Raw genomic sequence first — 24257 nt, forward strand, 5'->3', positions numbered from 1 at the left:
AGGGTACTAGGAAAGTTTTGCAATACAGCTTTGTTTATTTAATTTTTTCAAAGTAATTTCCTCTACATTCAATACACCTCTCCATCCTCCGAAACCAATCTTTAAACCAGTTCTGCCAAATTTCACTAGGGAGTAAAGCACACTTGTTGTCCCAAGCCCGTAGAAGGTCCTCATCACTGGAAAACCGCCTCCCTTTTAGCTTCATTTTCACATGCGGGAACAGTGCAAAGTCGCAGGGAGCAAGGTCTGGACTGTAGGGAGGGTGCTCGAGAAGTTTCAGTCCTGTCGTGGTCAAATATTCGGTGCAGGCTTTGGCGCGGTTAGCTGGAGCATTATCGTGATGGAGGTACCAGGTGTCCATTCTTGACTTTGGCCGCAGGTTCTTCATAGATCCAATGACTTGAGGCAGGCATTGTTCAGTATACCACTTAGCTGTGACTGTCTTCTGCGTGTCCAAAACGACATGTTCCACAATTCCACTCGATTTGAAAAATACAGCTATCATTTTCTTCTTTACAGATCGGGATTTTCTGACAATTACGGGTGTGTCGTCATCATCAAAGACCCAAACTTTGTTTTGAGCCTTGGTAGGCAGATCGTAATAGTACAGCCAAGTCTCGTCACCTGTCACGATGTTGTTCACATACCGAGATTGTCCCTTATCAAACTTTTTTAACATCTCCCGGCACCAAGTGACACATCGTGTCATCTGCTCTTCAGTCAGTTGATGCGGCACCCAGAGAGAACAAAGTTTCTTCACGTGCAAATGATCTTGCAGAATCGAGCGAATTGCTGGTGCATTTAGGCCCAAAGTATCCTCTATCTGTTGGTAGGTCACTCGCCTGTTTTCGTCAAGCATTTTCCTCACAGCAGTAACGTTTTCCTCCGTAACTGACGTTCGTGGCCTTCCCGGCCTCTCAGAATCCTCCAGAGTGAAATTTCCCCTTTGGAATTCTCTATACCACCTGAATATCGTTGTACGATGTGGACAATCATCATCTAGTGCAGAGTCATTTCTTCTAAGCACTGGTCTATGGTTAAACCACGCACGAAATTATACCGCAAAACTATCCTTATCTCATTTCGTGACCACGATGCCATCGCAAGCACTTTACACTCTCACTACTAATGAATAACTGAGCCCATCGACTTGGCGCGGCGGCTACTATGCACGTATGAACATGTCTCAACATGCAGCAACAAGCAGCTTCCTGTGATTCGTTGTTGCGTCATATTGCAAAACTTTCCTAGTACCCTTTGTAGTTTCCATTCAGAAGAGGGCAGTTAGGTTAATTAGTGACTGATCTCTAACAGTCTCTCCGCTCGCTGTCTCATATACGTATTGTTTCTGTTGCATACCTTTTCTACAGATACTTCCATGGGCACTGTTCTTCTGAATTGGCTGCTATAATTCTCGCTCTCTCTTTCCAAATAGTCTGAACACATGCTGCCACCAGCCAACCGCCATTTACTGTCCAACTTCAAACTCAGTGAACCAAATTTTCATCTTCCTTGTTCATTCATTCAGTGCCATTTTCTGGAACAACCTTCCTTCATACGTATTTCCTGAAAATCGCAGTCTACAGAAGTTCAAGTCTAATGTCAACAAATATCTTCTCAACCTCCAACCCAAGCATGGTACTAAGTACTATAATTTCTAAAACCTCTCAGGTTTGGTATTTTCATAAAAAAAAAAAAAAAAAACAACTCAAAAATACCGTGTTATGTGAGGTTTCCAGCAATTCTGTAAGCGTGTTAGAGCGAAACCGTGTTATGCAAGGATTGCCACTATTTATCAATCGTGTTAGAGCAAAACTGTTGTAGAAGTGCCGTGTTATGCGCTGGTTGCCTGTATATACATTAGCAGCCTTGATGGTTATTCTTCATTTTTAGTACATACTAAATGTTGGAGATTTAAACGTTGAACATGCAATTGTTTTTCCTGTATGTGGTATCGCCTACAAACCAAAAGCTATTCTGCTTTACATTTTAAATGTTAACTGTTGAGTGCATATGTTCATATTATTCCAGTATTACAACATTATCATCATTTGTAGCAAAGATATAATATCTAGAAGTATGAAACCTGAAACAAAAACCACCCTGTACTGCATGAGATCAAAAAATGACCAGGTGAAATAACTCCTTTTATTTATTTCTTTATTTATATATTTGTATATATATTGTTTATTTATATATTATATTTGTATTGTTCTGTGTTTTTTATTTTAATTTTTAACCTTCTCTTATCTGTATGTATTTTTAAATATGGTGCTAATTCCCTGATTGTCTTTCCTAATAGGTGATGAAATAACTCTGAAATATGTCGATTATGGTAATTCAGAAATTTTGCATAAAAATCTCATCAAGCATCTCAAACCAGAATTTTTAATTCACCCTCCTTATGCTGTTATGTGTTGTCTCTCTGAAGTGAAGCCATTGGTTGGAGAATCTTGGTCCAGTGATGCTGTTGAAAAGTTCAAAGGCTTTACAGAAGAAAGAAGTTTGAGTGTTTTGTTTAACTCTGCTACTATTCCAGCTGTGGTAAATATCGAAAATGATGATGGAAATATCAGTCAGCAATTGATTGAGGCTGGAGTTGCAAAAACAGATACTGAAAATGATAATTTTTCCGACCGTGCACTTCCTTCAGGAAAGGTTTCAGTGACCATTTCTCACATAGAGTCTTTGACAGAATTTTACGTAATGTGTGCTGCTTTGAATGATGAATTTTCAGAATTTTCAGAAAAGCTAAATAGGTTTTATGAGGTTGAAGAAAATCAACATCCTTTGCAAGATATAACATTATCAACTCCTTGTGTTACAAAATATAGTATAGATGATATGTGGTACAGGGCTGTTGTTATTGGAATTGATGAAGATGCTGTTGTTGTGAAGTTCATTGACTATGGTAATTCAGAAATAACCACCCAGTCTACTCTGAAAATAATTTGTAAACAGTTCTTAAAAGTGCCACCTTTTGCTTTACCTTGTTGTCTTGCAGGTATTTCTGAGTTTGATGAAAGAAAGGAGGAAGTAAGATTAAGGTTAGAATCGTTAATGGAAAATGAAATTTTTATTGAAATTTTAAACCAGAGTATACCACTTAATGTGAAATTAATAATTGATGGAATTGACTTTGGAGAACAGCTAATTGAAGAGGAATTAGTGGTTGGTGAGGATCCAACTGTAATTGAATATGTTGAAAATTACAACATAAAAGCTGGTTTGTTCGGTGAACATGATATATACCCTTCAACCCTTTCAAATGATTCAGTCAGCAACAAAACTGTTCACATATTAGATAATAAAGAAGATACTTCTCTGGTTGCAACTAATAATGTAACAGGTGTTTTATTAGAAATGCCTCCTGCACAGTTAGAATCTAATAAGTTTCCTCAGTTTACTAAAAAAAATGTTGTGGTTACTCATGTTGAAGATGTTTCCAAGTTTTATGCAGTTTCCGTTGATCAAGATTTTCAGAGCTTACACCAACAACTTCAGGAAAAATATAGCCTGCTGCATCCTTCAGAAATTGAACACAGTCTTTCATTTGATGAAATTGCAGAATTTTATCCCTATTATTGTGTAAAATGTAATAATGATGAGCAGTGGTACCGTGCCCTTGTAACAACAAAAAATGAGAATAAAATTACAATTCAGTTTATAGATCGTGGAAATTGCTGCACAGTAGAACCAAGTGCCATAAAAATATTGCCCGTGGAATTTTTTAAAGTGCCTCCTCTTGCTGTTCAATATCACCTGTATGGAGTGAAAGGCATTGAAGAAATGGAAGGCGGTAAAGACAAATTAGAAGAATTAATATATAAGAAAGAATGCATTATAGAACAGCCTGATGTTATGATTCCCCAACACGTTCTTCTGACCGTCAGTGGAATTAACGTTATTGAAAAACTTTTAGAAGAAAAATTTGTTGAAAACATATTTGAATTTTACCAGGGAAATTATTACTGCTTTCAGGAATTTCCCACTGACCATCCTATAGAAGTTGTTGTGTCTTATGCTGTTTCTCCATCTCACTTTTGGGTTCAGTTAATATGTTATGGTCAAGAACTTGAAACATTAACAACCACTATTGATGAATTTTATTCTTCCACAGAAGACCAACAGTCATCTTTAGTATTCTCAGTAGGTGATCCATGTGTTGCAAAATTTTCAGATGACCACTGGTATAGAGGAAAAATTGAAAGTATATTAGATGGCCAAGCAACTGTTTTTTCCGTAGATTATGGTAATACAGAAAGCACAGCACTAAGTTTAATACAGAAAATTGACACACAGTTTTTGAGACTACCCGTTCAAGCATGGAAGTGTTCCCTGGCTAATGTGAAACCCTTCCAAGAATTGGAATGGAACACTGAAATATGTGCCTCATTTTCAGATCTAGTAGGAGTTGGATATAAACATTTATTTGTTGAGTATTTTAAGAAAGATGATGATAAGTTTGTTGTGTCATTATATAATGAAGAAATGAATGTAGCAGATACCTTGATAGATCACAACTATGCAGTTGCAAGTAATGAATTATTGGAGCAATCTGAAACTGTGTCTGAACTTATTGTCTGTAATAATGAGGTTGTGAAACAGGATAATTTAGTGGAAGAATTTGATGGTAATAATTGCAATTCTGGCTCAGAATTTTTTGGAGGCTCACTTGAAATGGAAATTAATGAACCAGAAACTGATTATACAGCAACTAAAAGTGTATTAAGTGAAAGCACCACGTTGAGTCCTGAAAATGAAAATTTAAGCTGCAGAATAGAATCTGATGTTATATTATCAGTTTCTAACAAAAATAGCACAAGTGAAATTGCACTTGATTTTGAAGCATTGGATTCAAAAAAACAGATAAATACCTGTCTTGAACATTCCACTGATTCAGTTTTGAATGTGAATTTGCCAGAAGAAACATTGATAACAACTTTAGTATCCTCAACTATAGAAAAGGCTGCTGATGCTGTAAAAAGTGACATCAAACATCAACACCATGAGTATGTCAGCAAACAAACAGATACTGTGTTAGATATAGGTAGTGATAAATTGTGCTTTCAAACTTCATCAACAATATCTGATGGTGATAAGCTTTGTGTGAACGAAGGAAATTACTGTAATATAAATGAAAACTATAGTGCTGATACAATAACAAAACAAAAGGAGGAAACTTACTTTTATGAAACAGAAGCAGTTACGAATGCCAGCATATTGAATCTGTGTTCTTCTGTTGAAGCCAGTGATCAGCCATGTAACCAAGAAAGTGACTTTTCTGCAAATACAGTTGAAGAAACTGAATCCATTCAAGAAAATCATTGCTTTAATTTTGCTTCTGGTGATCAGCTAACTGAGGAAGGCAGTGAATTTTATTTTGAAACAATAGAAAGTAATGAGAAATTTTTGGGAAACTGCCACCAGAGTAATGTTCATCTCTCCAGTGATGAAGGGAATGAAGAACTTTATTTCAGTGAGGCAGAAGAGGCAGTTGAAAATTATAAAATTGATAATATAAATAACATTTCAATTTCAAAAAGTGAAGTATCTGAAGAAGATCAGATGTTTTGCAATAGTGGAACTAGTGAAAGTGATTCAGTGGTTTTAAATAATAGCAATAATGTGCCATTTTTAAATGATGTACAACAAGAGAAAACAAGTTGCAATAGCCAAGTGTGTAGTGACACTTTTACACTTTCAAGGACTGAGGAAAATATTCAAACAAAAGCTACCCTAGATAAATAGCCAGTTGATTTTAGCATAGGTTTCTGCATCAAGTGTATTTTACTTAAAAAAAAAATTAATAAATAAATATTTTAAAGTATTTCTAATGAGAAACTTTCATTAAACTTGAAAGATACGTGAACTTCATACTGAACTACACTTGAATAATTTTGTACTGGAAAATGTGATATGTTAATGAAGATTCTACAGCAGAATTTTAGTGCATGCTGAATTCCAAATTAAATCGAGTGATCAACTTGAGGATCAGTCATCTAATTTGGATGTTAAAAGTGATCATTCTTCAAACTTCAAGTATACACTTGAAAAGAGACAAACTAATAAAATTTAACTTGTTTATAAAGATTGTGTATTTTTTGTTTGTAAAATGAATGAATATGTTTCTACAAATTAGTGTTAAATTAGTTCTGTTTTTCAACAGAATAATTTCGCCTTTTTATTCAGTAAGTAATCTTTTAACATGTTCTTTTGCTGTAATTCCATTTAGAAGTGAAATGAGTTGAGTATTAAAGTTTGATTGTTTGTTCTTCATCTGTAGTTTTTAATACCAAATATTTTAAACATTTTGTAACTTTATGGTAAGTACAATGCAATAGTGCTTAATAAATACTTAGTTCTTTTGCAGTAAAACTGAAAAGTTGAACTTCCTGTCAAAATTCCATTGTGAAGAATTAATGTGACCTTAACTACGCTGAGTGACAAAATTAACAGAACATGTAGAAAATGTGTTGTAACTCGTGCAACTTGCGATGAAGTGGAACAGAATGTGGTATGGTGGGGTACCATAGAATAACGATGAAATGAGGAGACAGTGAAAAACTTTGATCAGGTATTAGGGACATTAATAGGGGTTTGTATAAGAATTACAAAAAAGGTCACATGACACAACAGTACAGCATATGATCCCCTCCAGTGGCTAAATATGCCTGACAGCGATGAACCATGCTCAATATAAGGTTGTCTTATTGACAACCTTATATTGAACATTCTTTCACCAGTGCGACCTTAGCTCACCAAGTGACTGAGGAGTTTGCTATCAGCATGCAGTGCAATGCCCAAGGCTGCCCCACACATGTTGGATCAGATTTGAGTCTGGTAATCATTATGGCCATGGCAGTTACTGGATATTTTCAGTTTCGAGATATTCTTCCACCACTTGGGCTTTATGTGCAGTGGCATTGTCGTACATGAAAAGAAAACGTCGGCCAAACACACCCTTAAAAAGTTGCACATAGGGTTCGAGGATCTGTTCTCGGTACTTGTGTGTAGTTATGGTACCCTTATCAAAAACATTAAAGAGTGCAGCCGTTAATCATTATTCTGCCCCACATGTAAACACCACCTCCACCATGTTCCTTTCTTTGATGTTGGAGGGATGGTACCTCATTTCTCGTGCTCTTTTTATATTTTTTGGTTTCATTTGCAGTTGGGTGCTCCATAGCCAGGTGGGCAGGAGAAGCAGTGCGTAGCACATGCTTCGTGATTAGACCGGGGTTTGAGCCTGTGACCACCAAATACGGAGGATGCGGAAAGGTCAGGGAATGACCACTGCATATCTCCGGAGCAATATGGCCTTAGTTGCTAATGCTCTTAAAAACTAAGTTAACAACAACAACAACAACAATTTGCAGTTGAATGTGCATTTATCTCACAGACTGCCTATAATGCCTCTATTAAAGAAAGCATTTTAATTTGGCAGCAAGTTAGGTGATCAGGATAAGAATTGTGCTTCTTGTATGTATATGCTGTATGATTGTGCCTCATATCTCAGAGGGTTGAAAATAAATGTCAAGTATCAGTGATGTTCACTGTTCCCAGATGTGTAGGGAGCCAGCCAGTCATGTCAAAAACTGCTATTTTTGCTTAACTAAAATTGATTATCTGAATATCCCATCAGCCATTAGACCAGTTAGTCAGTGATGAACTACCTCTTCCTCCAGAAACCACTAGAAGAGAAAAATGTAGACATTCATACAATAGAAACAGTGTGCGCAATTCTGAATCAAAATACGAATACTTAGCCCCACACAAGCCTCGTCTTATAATTCAGAGTGAATTGAACGATCGTGTGTATGATTTAAATCTATATAAGGACAGCTGAAGCCTTTGAGGTCTAGGCTGAAGGAATGAAATTTACTGAAAAATATACAACTGTATGTGTATGTTATAAGTGATGAAAGAATTTCCTTTGTACTTTATAAATTTTATGTTTATGTTCTGGGACTGCTACATAGTGTCAGAGGAGCTTACAAGATGGAGAGAATATAAGAACAGCATTGTATTTATGTCGTACATGAATGATGTTTGCTCATCTCAGACACTTGCACTAGTGTACCCTAATGTGTGACAGTCATCTGTTTTGGTGTGAAGATTCTCTTTGCTGTTGTAAGGATGTTGATGGACTAACGGATATCCTTGGATGGGAACATAGTGTCAGAGGAGCTTACAAGATGGAGAGAATATAAGAACAGCATTGTATTTATGTCGTACATGAATGATGTTTGCTCATCTCAGACACTTGCACTAGTGTACCCTAATGTGTGACAGTCATCTGTTTTGGTGTGAAGATTCTCTTTGCTGTTGTAAGGATGTTGATGGACTAACGGATATCCTTGGATGGGAACATAAACCAGGAGAGGCTTTTCGTTGACCCTTCAAAATTAAGTTTAAAAGTTTTGGTACTCTGCAGAGGAAACATACATCCCTCTATACTAGTGGTGTACAACCTACTGGCCGGATCCGGCCCACGAATAATTTTTATAAGGCCCATGCAGAAAGTAAACTAAAACAGCATCAATCGCCACTACGTGTACAAGCATGCAAGCGACCAGCTCAACTGTATCAAACTGGTACATGTGGTTCAGTGCAGTCACATGTACGCTAAATAGTTATTTATTTTGATATAGCTTGTTCATTGCATTGAATTAATTATTAATTTGTATTGAATTTAAAAAAAAAAAAAAATCATTCTTAAAAGTGTTCGAAAAAGGGAAAATCGATTTGGAGGGTCGTGTTTTTAATCCAAGATGGACTGAAGACTATTTCTTCGTTGATTACCACGAAAAAGCAGTGTGTTTAGTGTGTCAGGAGACTGTGTGAGTTTTTAAAGAATATAATTTAAAACGACACTGATTCCAATCCTAAATCTTATGATCAACATAAAGGAATGCTGTGAAAACAAGTGTTCAAAGTTACAAAACAAATTAAGAAAACAACAAAACGTACTGAAAACGTATGTCAAGAAATTTATCTACTGTACATGCCAGTTATCAAGATTTTCTAGATCTTGTTGCACATTTGATCACTTTTGAAAGTAAACCGTTCAATGATGGTGAATTTGTTAAGCGTTGTTTGTTAAAAGTTGTGGAAGAAATTTGTCCGTAGAAACGAACAATGATACAAGACATTAGTTTGTCTCGACAAACAATTATGCGAAGAGTAGAAGATATTGGAAAGAATTTGTTCGAACAACTTTTGGAAAACAAAACAAATGAAATATTTTAGTGTGGCACTGGATGACAATGCTGATATAAATGACACAGCCGAACTCATCTTCATATGTGGAATTAATGATAATTTTTTACCAGTTGAAGATTTAGCTAATCTACAGAGTATGTGCGGAACAACTACAGGTGAAAATCTTTTTGGAAATTTTTGCCAACCTATCGAAAAGTTAGGATTAAATATTAAAAACCTGGAAGGAGTCACAACTGGCGGTGCAAAAAAAATATGATTGGTAAAAACATTGGGCTTATGGGTAGAACAACCAAAAAAGGGATGGGTATCGGAGCTGAAACTCTGATTGGAATTCACTGCATTGTGCATCAAGAAGCTCTTTATGGGAAAGTATTGGATCTCCAACACGTTATGAATGTGGTTATTCCAGCTGTACATTTTACAAGATCACATTGCCTTAATGTGGCTGTTGAAACATCACCGAATGATTCACACAGAATAGTCGCCTTTATGAAAGCAAAAACCCTTCCCTTTACCCCTGATGGTAGTCACCTCTTTGAGTAAATCCCACTTCAGCACACTGTGATCACTGCCACCTAGTTCCTTTATCTGCAGATTCTTAATGCATAAAGAATCACTACTGATAATCAGATCAAGAGTATTACTCCCTCTAGTTGCTCCTGAACATGCAGATGTAGAAAACAATCATCCAATAAATCCACAAAAGCCTTCCTAGTGTGTGTGTGACCAACCCACAAATTCCAGTCAATATCTGGGAAATTAAAATCCCCCATTATAAGACTTTGATTTACTAGCCCACTCTATTTCCCTGTACAGTTTCTTATACTCATCAGAGTCATTAGGCGTATAACACACTGCTACTCTCGATTTTGATCTCCCAATGCTTATGTCACACCAAACTGACTCGACACTGCACTGTCCAGCGATGTTGACTGGCTTCACTTCCTTGGATTTTATGTTTCTTAACGAATAGCATAACCCCTCCTCCCTTCCTATTCTGTCTATCCTTTCTGTAGACATTGTACTCCCCAAATCCCAGTTCTTCATTCCTTATATCTGTATGACACCATGTCTCTGATATTCCAACAATATCTGCCTTTGATGTTTTGAGCAATACCTCAAATTTATTTACCAAACTCCTAGCATTGGTGTACATGCAAGTATACATGCACCTGTTCCTATTCTTAGCTACCCTAACACAACCCATGTGTTTACTTGTACCACAATGACTCTCAGCAGTCTCTGAAATACCCTGCATCTTGTTTTCCAGGCTGCTGCCCATTCCAGTAGAAGCAGTGCAAGAATCACTTTCACCTCTGACAGTGGCTACTGTTAATCTATTAATCCTTGTATCCCCGCAAGCTAGCAGTTTTCCGACCCACCTAACACTGCCTCGATAGCATCAGCAAATATTCTTGCACCCTTTCTATTTAAGTGTATCCCTTCCCTGTAGAAGCAGTCTCTCCTGTTAACAAGTACAGACCAGACTGAAAAAAAATTCTACCCCTTGAGCCTTGCATAATCTTTCCAGGGCAGAATTGATCAACAAGGCTCTCATCATATACTGCCTCCTGTCGTGTCTGGGCAGAATTGCAGACACTTTCAAAAAAAAAAAAAAAGGTAAAGTGCAGCCATTATCACATTATCAGCCATTATTCCAACCCACTGCAGGTTGGAAGCCTCCTCAACAATTCATGCTGAGAGAAATGGACCATAATCTGCCACGCTGGTCCAGTGCGGGTTGGCAGATCGACTGCAGTCAGGGGCTTGAACCCCGGTCCAACTCAAAGAGCGTGTGCTACTGCACTCCCGCTCCTGACTCACGGCTTTTTTTTATACAGTGACCTGTACTTGTTAAGTAATTCCACCGGTCTCCTACTCTTAATATCATTAGTGCCAACGCATACAACAATATCACCCTTTGTGCTCTTAAAAGATGATATTCGCTCTACAACGTCATCAACCTTTACCCCTGGCAGTGGTTGATGACGTTGATGGAGAGGTTGATGAAGTAATATAATACAAATTCAAATAGAGCTACCAAAAGACAAGTCGATATTTAAATGCAACTGTCTAACCCAGAGTCAGGTCCAGCGATGTTGACTGCCCAATGATGCATCAATCTTTAGGACCAACCAACCTTGTGAATTCAGAGGGGAACTTTAAGCAGGTTACATGGCATCAGGTGAGAGTCTGTTGTGCATATGTTTGTATATCCAAATGTCTTAAAATTAAATGTGGACACCTTACACTAAGAAATTGCAATGAAATTTAATTTGTAAAGTTTCTGGGATAAATAGTTGGAAATAATTGTGTTGTATATATATTACCTTATTGTTAATCAAAAACAAATGTGTGATTCAAAGTACAGGCATGATATGCCAATTCTGATGTCCAGTGCCAGTTGGCTAAAAGTGAATTTACATGTTGGTCTAATCTTTGTTCACACATACATTGGTAGAACCTTGGTATAAGGAATTTCAAACCAAACAAGAAATACTAAAGGCTTTGTTATGTATCTGAAACGAATAAAACATTGCAATTCGTTAGACTGATTTCAGGCTGAATTTAAACAAAGTTTTACCTTCTGTTACAGACAATTTCATAGGATAGTTTCATTTTATAGATTTGTTGATCAGAATATTAATTTCATTAGACATGGTCACCATAGACATAGAGTATAGGTTTACATATTGATTTAATAAGAAAGACCTTGTATCAGCAAAAGGCAGTAACATACCCAAAGTTGTGGGCTTAGTCATCCATTTTGGTAGTTTTTACGTTTTCACTTAAAAAAGGTCCAGCATATTTAATTAGTTTTCTAAGTTAAAAAACTTCATAGTTTCTTGCAACCTTATCTGAAGGCCCAGAAGTGGTACTTTTACCGCTCATTGCTACTCTTTTTTTCCCCTCAGAGGGTATAACTTTATTTTCTTTATATATCTTCAGGGCCAGTGCTAATCTAAAATGGTTCCTGAGAGACAGATTTCTTAAGTTAAGTTGGTTGATAGGTGCAGGGCCGTACATATGAACAGGTGTATGAGGCACTAGCCTCAGGCCTCAGCATAGAGGTGAACCTCACATGACCTTTGTAATCTCAAATTTTTAAAGCGATTTTTTTTTAACACACTGATTTAAACTAAGGCCCACTTGTACCTACCATTTAAACAGAGACAGGTGAAATTTACTGAGTGTGGATGACTCATTTCTGCAAAAGAACGGATTAATTTCCAAAATAAAGGAAAATCACTGTCTCCTAATTCTCTAATAGGGTGTAAGTACAATGTGTAACAGTAGAACACAGGTTGATCATGGCGTATTATCTGCATCGGGAATATGCCTTAATCTTTTCAACCGGCTTATAACACAAGAAAGCAGTTGACCGGCACAACTTCTTGGTACAATATGCAGGAGTTGGTTGTAAATGTGTTACGGACACCCCTAATTTGTGGAATGCCCCTTTAGTTTTAATTTGTGCATTCTACACGGCAGTTTTATTGCCTGAATCCATTCAAAGCTTTAAACCTCATAGGTGCCTAGTCTCCAGAGACTGTAATTTGCGGAGGTCATTTGGACCACCCATAGATTTCAGAATCTATATAAGCTGAGTTACGAAAACTTAAACTTAGTTTAATTTAACAGTGAAAATATGTAAATGGAGTATATAAACGAAAGGCAAGAAGAAAAAGATCAAATTTGAAAACAAGTTCACTATTTTTTTTTTTTTTTTTTGCAGTATTGCAACGTTTGTGTTTAAACAGATCAGTAAGAAAGTAGTTCTTTTTTTCTTATTATATTTATAAATGCAAGTTTTTTTTTTTTTTTGCGCACTCCAGTATCTTAAAGGGTGCCCTGCAAGAGATTAGCTCCTTGGGCCCCTAGAGATGTATGGTCCTGGTGCTCCTAAACAGTTCCAAAACAGCACTCCCACAAGCCCTTAATGCAGTCGCTGTTATTTGCTCAAACTAAAATGACTCCACTGCAGACATAGTGTACATGTGCACACACCGGAGATGACCAATCTAACAACACTATTTTATGCTTAGCAATTTCTTCCATTTTTTTTTTGAAAAAACTTATCCAGCACATGAGCTTAGAAGTCACGATTAACTGAAGAAAAAAGTGACAGAAAAGCTAAAACATGACAAAATTTAAGTTCTGTTTTTTTTTTTTTTTTTTTTTTTGAATAATGGTGGATCTCATGGATTTTGATTATCTGAATCCAAATTTGAAGTCAAGTATTGCCTAGCATCCACAGAATTAGAGAGGAATATAGGATCTTCATACCTATTACATTTACTTGTACCAAAGTTTTTCCAGCATTAGCAAAGGCACATGATGCAAGAAAGCAAGCTTATATAGCATCAGCCAAAAAAAAAAAAAAAACAGATGGAAGTTTGTTCCAGCAATCAACCACCCACTGGCTAAAGGCAAACTTCCGCACATCTATTCTACAGCTGTCTTTAATCAGGTTGAATATATGGTCCCTCAGGTTTGTAATCTGAGCAAGAGGAAGAATCCTATCAGCACTGAGCATGCTCAAACCATTGAAGGCTATCAGTTCACCTCACAGGTGCCTAGTCTCCACACCTAGAGTACTGTGTACAGGTCTGGAGACCTCATTTTTGGAAAGATGTAGAGTTGCTGGAACGATTACAAAGAAGGGCAACAAGATTTGTGAGGGGAACAAAGGGATGCTCTTGCCAAGAAAGGCTTAAAATTCTGCAAATTGCAGCTCATGGAGTGTAGGAACCTGCCAGGTGATCTGATTGAGGTGTATAAGGCCTTGAATGGGATGAGCAAGCTGAATGCTGATGGGATTCTTCCTTTTTTTTTTTTTTTTTTTTTATGAAAACCCCAAACATGAAAGGTATCAAAACCTATAGTACTTAGTACCGTGCATGGGTTGAAGGAGAAGTTTGGGGGGAGGGGGATGCCGGAAACTTTGCTCTAGAGACTAAACATGGGTTTCACCACTTCAAGCCTCCAATAAGCAAAGTGGTGGTATTTCACCGGTTGATGAAAGTCATCTACCACCTATACTTGCTCATATTGTGAATTTGAGGGGGGCATAGATTCAAATCGAGGAACGACAGTTGTAGAATGGATATGTGAAAATTTGCCTTTAGCCAGTGGGTAGTTGAATGGTGGAATAGACTTCCATCTTTTGTTGTGGAAGTTGATAGCCTAAATAAATTTAAGGCTGAGCTGGACAGGCATTTGGAACGAATGGAGGGTTGAATTTGGAGATTTTTTTTTTTTTTTTTGGCTGATGCTGCATAAGCATGCTTTCTTGCATTGTATGCCTCTCCTAATGCTAAGAGCCTTAAACCCAAGCTCTGTGACCGGCTCCCTATTGGGAGACAGTCACAGAGCTTGGGTTTAAGGAAAGACCTGCGTTTGAATCCCCTCAATGACGTGAGCAATTTTTAGACTTGATTAGTTGCACTAGAGCATTGCTTTTTCCTCCTGGATTTTTTTGTTCAGCGAACAGAAAATCAACCACAGAACACATGCAATTTATGGACATTATATGCGGCGAAAAATAGCCTAAGTTGCTGATTCACGTAATCCTTACAACAACTGCTATCAATATCACAGAGGGGATAACATTGTCACCTGCTAGTAAGGACAAAAAATAAATAAAAATAACTCGGTGTCAGCGTTTTTCCTCACACTATTTGATTATCTGCTTTGAAACTAACGCGCTTCTATACAGGGTGTCTCAAAAATACACAGCATAACTTCAGGAATGAGTTCCTCATACAAAGGGTACTAGGAAAGTTTTGCAATATGACGCAACAATGAATCACAAGAAGCTGCTTGTTGCTGCATGTTGAGACATGTTCATACGTGCATAGTAGCCGCCGCGCCAAGTCGATGGGCTCAGTTATTCATTAGTAGTGAGAGTGTAAAGTGCTTGCGATGGCATCGTGGTCACGAAATGAGATAAGGACAGTTTTGCGGTATAATTTCGTGCGTGGTTTAACCATAGACCAGTGCTTAGAAGAAATGACTCTTGCACTAGATGATGATTGTCCACATCGTACAACGATATTCAGGTGGTATAGAGAATTCCAAAGGGGAAATTTCACTCTGGAGGATTCTGAGAGGCCGGGAAGGCCACGAACATCAGTTATGGAGGAAAACGTTACTGCTGTGAGGAAAATGCTTGACGAAAACAGGCGACTGACCTATCAACAGATAGAGGATACTTTGGGCCTAAATGCACCAGCAATTCGTTCGATTCTGCAAGATCATTTGCACATGAAGAAACTTTGTTCTCTCTGGGTGCCGCATCAACTGACTGAAGAGCAGATGACACGACGTGTGACTTGGTGCCGGGAGATGTTAAAAAAGTTTGATAAGGGACAATCTCGGTATGTGAACAACATCGTGACAGGTGACGAGACTTGGCTGTACTATTACGATCTGCCGACCAAGGCTCAAAACAAAGTTTGGGTCTTTGATGATGACGACACACCCGTAATTGTCAGAAAATCCCGATCTGTAAAGAAGAAAATGATAGCTGTATTTTTCAAATCGAGTGGAATTGTGGAACGTGTCGTTTTGGACACGCAGAAGACAGTCACAGCTAAGTGGTATACTGAACAATGCCTGCCTAAAGTCATTGGATCTATGAAGAACCTGCGGCCAAAGTCAAGAATGGACACCTGGTACCTCCATGACGATAATGCTCCAGCTCACCGCGCCAAAGCCTGCACCGAATATTTGACCACGATAGGACTGAAACTTCTCGAGTACCCTCCCTACAGACCAGACCTTGCTCCCTGCGACTTTGCACTGTTCCCGCATGTGAAAATGAAACTAAAAGGGAGGCAGTTTTCCAGTGATGAAGACCTTCTACGGGCTTGGGACAACGAGTGTGCTTTACTCCCTAGTGAAACTTGGCAGAACTGGTTTAAAGATTGGTTTCGGAGGATCGAGAGGTGTATTGAATGCAGAGGAAATTACTTTGAAAAAATTAAATAAACAGCTGTATTGCAAAACTTTCCTAGTACCCTTTGTATGTAGACAAAAATATTTTGTATCAACATAGTTCCAGAAATGCTTGGTTTCCGAGTTTTGAAGGTCTGTCTATGACACTTAACTGTTCACATCACCTTATAGTAATTGTTCAAACGTCCATCTGCCTGAATACAGGCCTCACATCGACGTCTCATGGACTCGTGAAGACGATGCCAAATTCCTGGAAAGTTTCGTATTGTCTCACAACCTGCCACAGTTCGATTGCGGAGAGTTTCTACTTCAGCTACCGGAGTCGAATACACCAATGACTTTAAATGGTTCCACAAGAAGAAATCTAGGGGGTTTAAATCAGTTGAGCGTGGAGGCCAGGCAGTTGGTCCACCCCTCTACTTCAGGAGTCGTAGATCTTGGTCGTCCTCTGTCGGCAGCACGGGGTGTAAAGGTCCCATGTTCACAAAGGCGGCGATGGATACTTTCAAACGTTTTCCTGTCTGGACATCTTCGTTCTGGGAACCTTTCGTGGTACAAACGACGAGCCTTCAGCGCATTGCCGTCCACCAACAAAGTGCATATCTGCTTGCTCCTGATTTGAGTACATGGTCGGAATGGAAAACCACCAGATTCTGTCAGTACCTTGTGATGAAGGAAATCACCTGCGGGTGATAAGACATTCCGGTTAATAACTCGGGAACCAAGCATTTCCGGAACTATGTTGATATAAAATATTTTTATGAGGAACTCATTCCTGAAGTTATGCCGTGTATTTTTGAGACACCCTGTATATTTGAAAAAGTTTATTGTAGGATAATATCAATTATTATTATATAAACTGATGGAGTTTTTCTTTATACATAAACTTTTATTTATATTTGGTTTTCTACCTGAAAAATGTGTCATCATGGAGAAAGAATGATAAATTGACAGTACAAACATCACTGTCAATAGTTGAATAAACATACATGCAGGTAGAGCTAGAGAACTGTGTAATGGATATTCCTTTCCTACAGTTTGAATAGATTTGGTCTGATTCCTATTATTAGAGTAGTGTGCTTTATATGCGTTATAGACAGCATTATTCTAAAAACATTATTCACCGTGATTCTACAATTCAAAAAGCTCCTTGATGACTAAAGGCTTTTCTTCATACAAACAACGCAAACGCCGACAAATTAGGAATTATTATGCGCAATTCTGTTAGTTGCTACAGCGCTTACGTGAAGTGTTCCGCGGCTTCTCTGTTATAGTGTGTGCGTGCTGGGAAACTTTCACCGTTATCTATACGTCTTGAAAGCCTGCTCCACACTAAAATAATTGTCCAGAGAGTCCGGGTTTATTATGATCGTCTACTAGTTTAGATTATGATATATCTCACGCGTTCTTCAGCTTTACTCTGAGATGCATAGAATAAAACTGGCAACATCGGGAGGCGCTGTGTTCTCCACCCCGACCCTCTATTTAAATAACAAAGACTCGAAGTGGCCGCAATGAAGATTCTTTATTAGTTCTAATTCAGTGGTTCGTGTGTAGCCAGAGAATATCATGAGGCAAGATTAACAAACAAACATGGTTTATTACATATAAAAACATCACATGTAAAGGTCCTGAGCTGGATATCATCCTTCTTCTCTTTCTTGGTGATTCCCTTCTCTCTCTCTCTCTCTCTCTCTCTCTCTCTCTCTCTCTCTCTCTCTCTCTCTCTCTCTCACAGGGTGGCTCAGGAATTTATTTTTTTTTTTTTTGGCTGGTGCAGTATAAGCCTCAGGCTTCTTTGCACCATATAGCTAATAATAATAATATAATAATTATGCAATTGCTCTACTGTTATTGAGAATTTTGTAAGTAAATTAATCTGTGTGTCTTCTTGTAGTCCAGACAGACCATTTCATTTCCTTTCCTTTGGACAACGGCATAGACATTCATCTATCTCAGCGTTTAATGAGTAAAGCAAAAGTAGTTATTTGGTCAGATTATAGTAAACAACATAGTATTAATTTAAAGTTAAAACACATCAAAGATACATCTTTTAAAGTTACTTCTAGGAGAAGAAAGGTGGGTTCATCATGAGTGATAATTATAAACGGAATACGACTCTCTAGTGGTTCATTTTATGCAACTCTATTTGCTAAAAAATGGATAAACTTACCAAAAAGGTAAGTTTATCCATTTGCCATTGCCATGTCTGGGATCATTACGAGTCCAAAACTACTACTCCCAATCTTGCCAACGAAAAAAGCTCTCTTCACTCTTGCTTCTCCTAACGACGACAACTTCAACAACTCCGACGAACCACATCTTCTTTGTTCTGTTGTGTATATATATATGTTTGACCCCTTTTTGCTTTTCCCTCGCGTATGCAGGTGTTCATTTTGTCGGATTGAAAAAAAGGTTTGACATTTTTAGGGCCTGATTCAACCAGAGACGATTTTATGAAGGGGTAAGGAGAGCTTCCCATATTCGTGTAGGGTTGCTTCAGGGGGGTTTTATGTGACATAAGCTTCGCCCCTTTTAGCTGTCAAGTCTGCCCATTACCAAACATTCCGCTGATACATGATTCAGCCGGCATCAGAAGTATGTTTCTTACGGGGTGACTTCTCTGTCCAAAAGTGTCACATCTCTCTTCCCTTTTTTTGTAAACAATGCGTAAGGACGCTGTCTACTCTGGCCGAATTAATGACCCTTCACCGCTAGCCGGCGGCACCTTACGCGGCGATACTGTTTCACGGGTGCGTCGTCACCTGCACGCTAAAGGGAGAGCAATGCGGTCCTCTCCTATAGGGGGGGGGGGGTTGTTTTACTTATACAGGCCGTGGAAAAAGTATTGGGTATTTGGAAGTGAAGATTGCTTATTAAAGATAAGTCCAAGGGGTAAAATGAAGGCATTTTACAGTAGTATTCTAATTATTACCAAATGAAAATTTTATAAGTTTTATTTAACAGCATGTGGCTGTTTTGCACTGGAGATTCAGTGTACTGCGTCATTAAACACGAACGCTGAGAGCCAACCAATCTTACGAGAACTGCCTTTCTTCTCCTGTACCTCGTATCCCTCCGGTTCTGGGCTCCTGAAATGATGTCTCACCCCAGGGCAGCTGACTCTTTTTGACGGATGAAATACTGACTTTTCTTGTTTGGGGAGACAGTGCAACTTCCACTTGTCACCGACTAACTCGGCCATGCCATGAAAATATCTGTCTCGACGGGATTCGAAACCAGGCCACATTGAGAGGACAGTAATAGGAACCACTGTACTACAAGCAAAGATAGCTGTAACATACAGATGAGGTCCTCCTACAGACAAGACTAGTGTGTAGTGAAATAACAGCTGCAGTTTCAAATAAGGAAACAAAGCAGTCATTCTCGATTTAAAATACACCTATTTGTAATTCACATTTTGCATAATAAAAAAGAAAAAATATATTTAAAATACAATTACAGTACCTATATAACCATTTATGAACTCAGATTGTAATTTACATTTTATTTAAAATCATAATGACATCTTTCAGTATTATGTTGAGCATGTCTTGATATTCAGAATTTAAGCCAGATAATAATGATAAATTGCGCACTTATATGGAAGAAATTAACGGTCTTTGCTTCCTGAACCTTCACTTTCACAATGTTCGTCACTTTCCAGACTAAAGCTGTTATTTAGTTCTTTAGAGTTCTCCCAAGTTTCCAACGTCTTTCTCAATTTTTTTCTCCTTGCAGTTGCCTCTTCCTCTAGTTTTCTCTTCAGTTTTCTAGTGATCTTTGATGATGGTTGGCCAAAACTCACTGTTAATTGAATGCTCTTTTTTTCTTTGATCATCCTTAAGAATGCTTTTTTGAATTCGTATTCGTTTCCTGAAATATCACTAACAGTTTCTTCGACGCTGCTTTCATCAGTTTCATCATCATCATCTTCTTCCTCATCTTCTTCTTCTTCCTCCTCCTCCTCCTCTTCTTCTTCCTCCTCCTCTTCTTCTTCTTCCTCACTGTTTATATCATCTGCATCTTGTCCATGTTCAAAATTTTCCATTTCTTTATCGTTTTCTATCTTGTTCATAATTGCTGAACCAACTTGGCGATTATCTTCAATTGCCACATCTGCTGTTATGGGCGCATTTCTCGCATTTTTAGTTGATAGCATTTTGGATTGTATCCACTCTGTCAGAGTGCAGCTCAGGAGCCAAGACATAAAAAGGAAATAATGGAGATCTGTAGAAATCTAAGTAAAAAAAAAAAAATAATAATAAATAAATATTGTTTGTGATGCAGTGAAGAAATGTACATTCATTACACTTCCATTGTCATATTAATATAGTTAAACTCAAAGATACAACATAAAGACATTCGTTGGGTGATGGATTTAGATGGATTCCTCTGTTCATCTCATCCATGGAATATACTCTGTTTTGTTAGTAATGACTTGAACACATACAAATTTAATATTGGCTACTGCACCAATTTTAATGAAATAAACTAAGTGAATTAATTATTTTAATAATAACTAGGGGCGTCACCCCTGTTCGCTGCGCTCGCTTCTTTTGATAAAATAAAATAAAATATTTACAGAACCTTTCGACACTGTGTGTGTCTCTTCCTCAGCTATGAATACATATATACTTTACGATATCTATATAATATCGGTGTAGATACACCATAGATACATCTTAAAGAAAAACAACGATCGTAGTGTGAAAGGCATAATTTAATCTGCATCTCATATTGTGCTCATCCTTCACAACGAGTGACCAGGTGTTGCACTGCCTCAAATAAGTAACGCTTCACTAAGAGAGAAGACTTGGCGCCTCCGTAGCCAGGTGGGAAGGAGCAGCAGTGCATAGCACACGCTTCTTGATTAGACCGGGGTTCGAGCCCGTCACCACCAAATACGGAGAATGCGGAAAGGTCAGGGAATGACCACCGCATATCCCGGAGCAATATGGCCTTAGTTGCTAATGCTCCTAAAAACCAAATAACAATAGAGAAGACTTGTTATTTATTTTGGGTGGGCGCCACCATCCAGACGGACCGTTTCAAAGCTAGTTGGCTTTTTATCGGTGAATGCCTTTCACACTACGATCGTAGTTTTTCTTTAAGAGTTGTCTATGGTGTATCTACACCGATATTATATAGATATAGAATCTTAACTAAAATACGTTACATATGGAAATAAAGATTGGTACCGCGTGGTAGTGTTAGATGAATATAGCACGTGACCACGCTTAAAGAGTAGCTTGTTATACCACAGTAAAACAAGCTTCTGTTGTGTATTTTTGTATTTGTTACGTATAACACGTAACCCGCATCCCTCTTTTTTACCAATTGGCTGAATAAATATCATTAGGAGGAAAATTATTTTAATGTATAGAAAGATGATTGAATACAATATTTATTTCTCCGTAAGAGAATTTAGTCCGTGTGTGTAGCACGTTGGCTATAATCACTGTACCCCCCACATACAAAAGAGTGAAAAAGGCCCGTCAACGACGCGAGGAACTTTTATGGGCTTTTTCATTCCGTGACTGAATTAATCGGTCTCAGGCGTTGATAGCAAGGCTTTTTCCTCGGGACTCAGGATTTTTCGCAAAGCGAACAAATTGACCAGAGAACACATGCAACTTACAGACACAATACAAATGGGTAGATGAAATAACTTTCGGGTGACTCTAATAAATAGGGTGTTTTTTTTTTTTTTTTTTTTTTTTTTTGAAATATTGACGAAGTCAGGTTACCTTGGAAATCGGGAGAAGAAAAAGTGCACGAATTAAATAAATTCAGAAATCTGAACTCTATTTAAATGATTTGTGCCTATGTAGAGAATAAGATTCAATCAAAAAATCTTCCTGACTCAGAAACAATAAGGATAGCAAACCAAATTATGAACACAATTGCAACTAGTTCTGCAGAAGCAGAAAGTGCTTTTCGCTGACGAATATTATTTGTAGTGATAAAGAGCGACTTTAACAATGGCACTTATCTCAAACTTCATGACCATCAAAAATTTGTTGTGGAACCACTAACTTCCTGGAAGCCAAATGCCATATGTTAAATCATGGATTGGAAGTTATCGATACACATTTGATAACAGACTTCGCGTATCCAACACCAAAAATTTTGGAGAAGATCAACTAGTTCTTTGGAAATTATTACTTAATTAGTAATAAAGTACGTATTTAAATGCTCTTTAATAATTTATTTCTTCGTTTATCAAGATAACCTTGACAAAATTTTTAAGACCTTAATTACTATTAATTAAATAATAAATTATGTACTTCAATATTTTTAGTTATTCATAGTTATATTCTTAGTTATTAAAGCAGGGGGCAAAGGAATTAAGCAAACCCTTAGCCGAAATTATGGGCGCTTCCTTGGATTCAGGAGAGGTACCCATGGACTGGAGATGTGCAAATGTGACCCCAATTCACAAAGGAGGATCAAAGGGCGCCACAAGTAATTATAGACCTGTTAGTTTAATTTCTGTTCCCGGGAAATTAATGGAGGCACTGGTTAAAGAAGAACTGCAGGATCATCTAGACAAGACTTCAGTTATAGCTCAGACACAGCATGGTTTTGTTAAGGGGAAGTCTTGCCTGACCAATTTGATTGGATACTATGATGCAGTTACAAAAGAACTGGATGCAAGGAATAACTTTGATATTATATACTTGGATCTTAGAAAGGCTTTTGATTCTGTTGCACGTGAAAGGCTGCTGCACAAATTGGAGCAGTGTGGCATTGAAGACAAATTGCTGCTATGGATAAAGGGATGGTTGAGTGGGAGAAGACAAAGGGTGGTAATCAATGAACACTGCTCTTCGTGGACTGTTATTAGTGGAGTCCCCCAGTGTTCAGTGTTGAGTCCATTGTTGTTTTCTGTATTTATTAATGATATTGATGATGGTATATCAATCACGAAGGGGATCTAGAAAAGTTAAGCGGATGGGCTGAGAGGTGGCAACTGAGGTTTAACATTGACAAATGTAAAGTACTGCATATGGGAAGCAGTAACCCCAGAGTAACGTATCAACTGTGTGGCACTACACTGACAGTGGTTGAGAGTGAAAGGGCCTGGGGGTAATTGTGCAGGCAGATATGAAGTTTTCTGAGCAGTGCAGACGGTCTGAAAGAGTAGTTCATGATGTCTTGCCAATTATATATAGACATTTTTATAGCAGTAATAAGGAGGTAATTATCCCTTTGTATAAGGCAATGGGCAGGCCACACTTTGAGTACTGTATACAGGTCTGGAGGACTAATTTTAAGAAGGATGTAGAGCTGCTGAAACGAGTACAGAGAAGGGCAACAAGATTAGTGAATGGAACAATAGGTTGCTCTTACGAAGAAAGGCTTACATTTTGCAAATTACAGTGCCTGGAGACTAGACACCTGCAAGGTGATCTGATTGAGGTGTATAAAGCCTTGCATGGTTTGAGCATGCTCAATGCTGATGGGATTTTTCCTCTTGCTCAGAATAATCGCCTGGGGGTGCATAAATTCAAATTGGGGAAAGACAGCTGTAGGGTAGATGTGCAGAAGTTTGACTTTAGCCAGCGGGTGGTTGATTGCTGGAACAAACTTTCATCTGTCGTTGTAGAAGATGGTTACTTAAATAGATTCAAGGCAGAACTAGACAAACATTTGCAGCCAGTAGATGGTGAAATGAGTTTTTTTTTTTTTTTTTTTTTGGCTGATGCTATACAGTATAAGCTTTCTTTCCTGCATCATGTGCCTTTACTAATGCTAATATGATTATTCAGCTAGGGCTTCAATATTCTTCAAAATATTGTTTATTATATTATGCACTTCAACCTGATTATATTGCACTTTTTTAAAGAACTTAATAGCTCAAGTATAATGTTTCATAATACAAGAATGATGGGCATTTCTTTTGAAAACATTATTATGGTTTGCTAACCCAGACATCTCTTCTTTATATTTCTTTTAAAATGTATATATTTTAAATTCTTTTAATGAAGCAGTACTTTTTTCTATTGTAATATACATGTAAAAATGTTTTTTTTTTTTGTATTGTTATTGTTAAGTATAGCTCCCAA

The 24257-nt window shown here is 37.7% G+C and overlaps 1 protein-coding gene across 1 annotated transcript in view; it reads left to right on the forward strand.

Moving 5' to 3' along the window:
- Positions 1-5765, forward strand: part of LOC150081073 (protein tudor-like) — a 114632-nt gene extending 108867 nt beyond the window's left edge. The window contains exon 7 of the mRNA XM_090380906.1: positions 2303-5765. Within this exon, the coding sequence (XP_090237032.1) occupies positions 2303-5751 (3449 nt within the window). The 3' untranslated portion in view covers positions 5752-5765. The remainder of the gene's footprint in view (positions 1-2302) is intronic.
- The last annotated feature ends 18492 nt before the right edge of the window (positions 5766-24257 follow it).

Source organism: Mastigoproctus giganteus, chromosome 9 (assembly GCF_048544385.1).
Source record: "Mastigoproctus giganteus isolate SK-2022 chromosome 9, ASM4854438v1, whole genome shotgun sequence".
NCBI classification, from domain to species: domain Eukaryota; kingdom Metazoa; phylum Arthropoda; class Arachnida; order Uropygi; family Thelyphonidae; genus Mastigoproctus; species Mastigoproctus giganteus.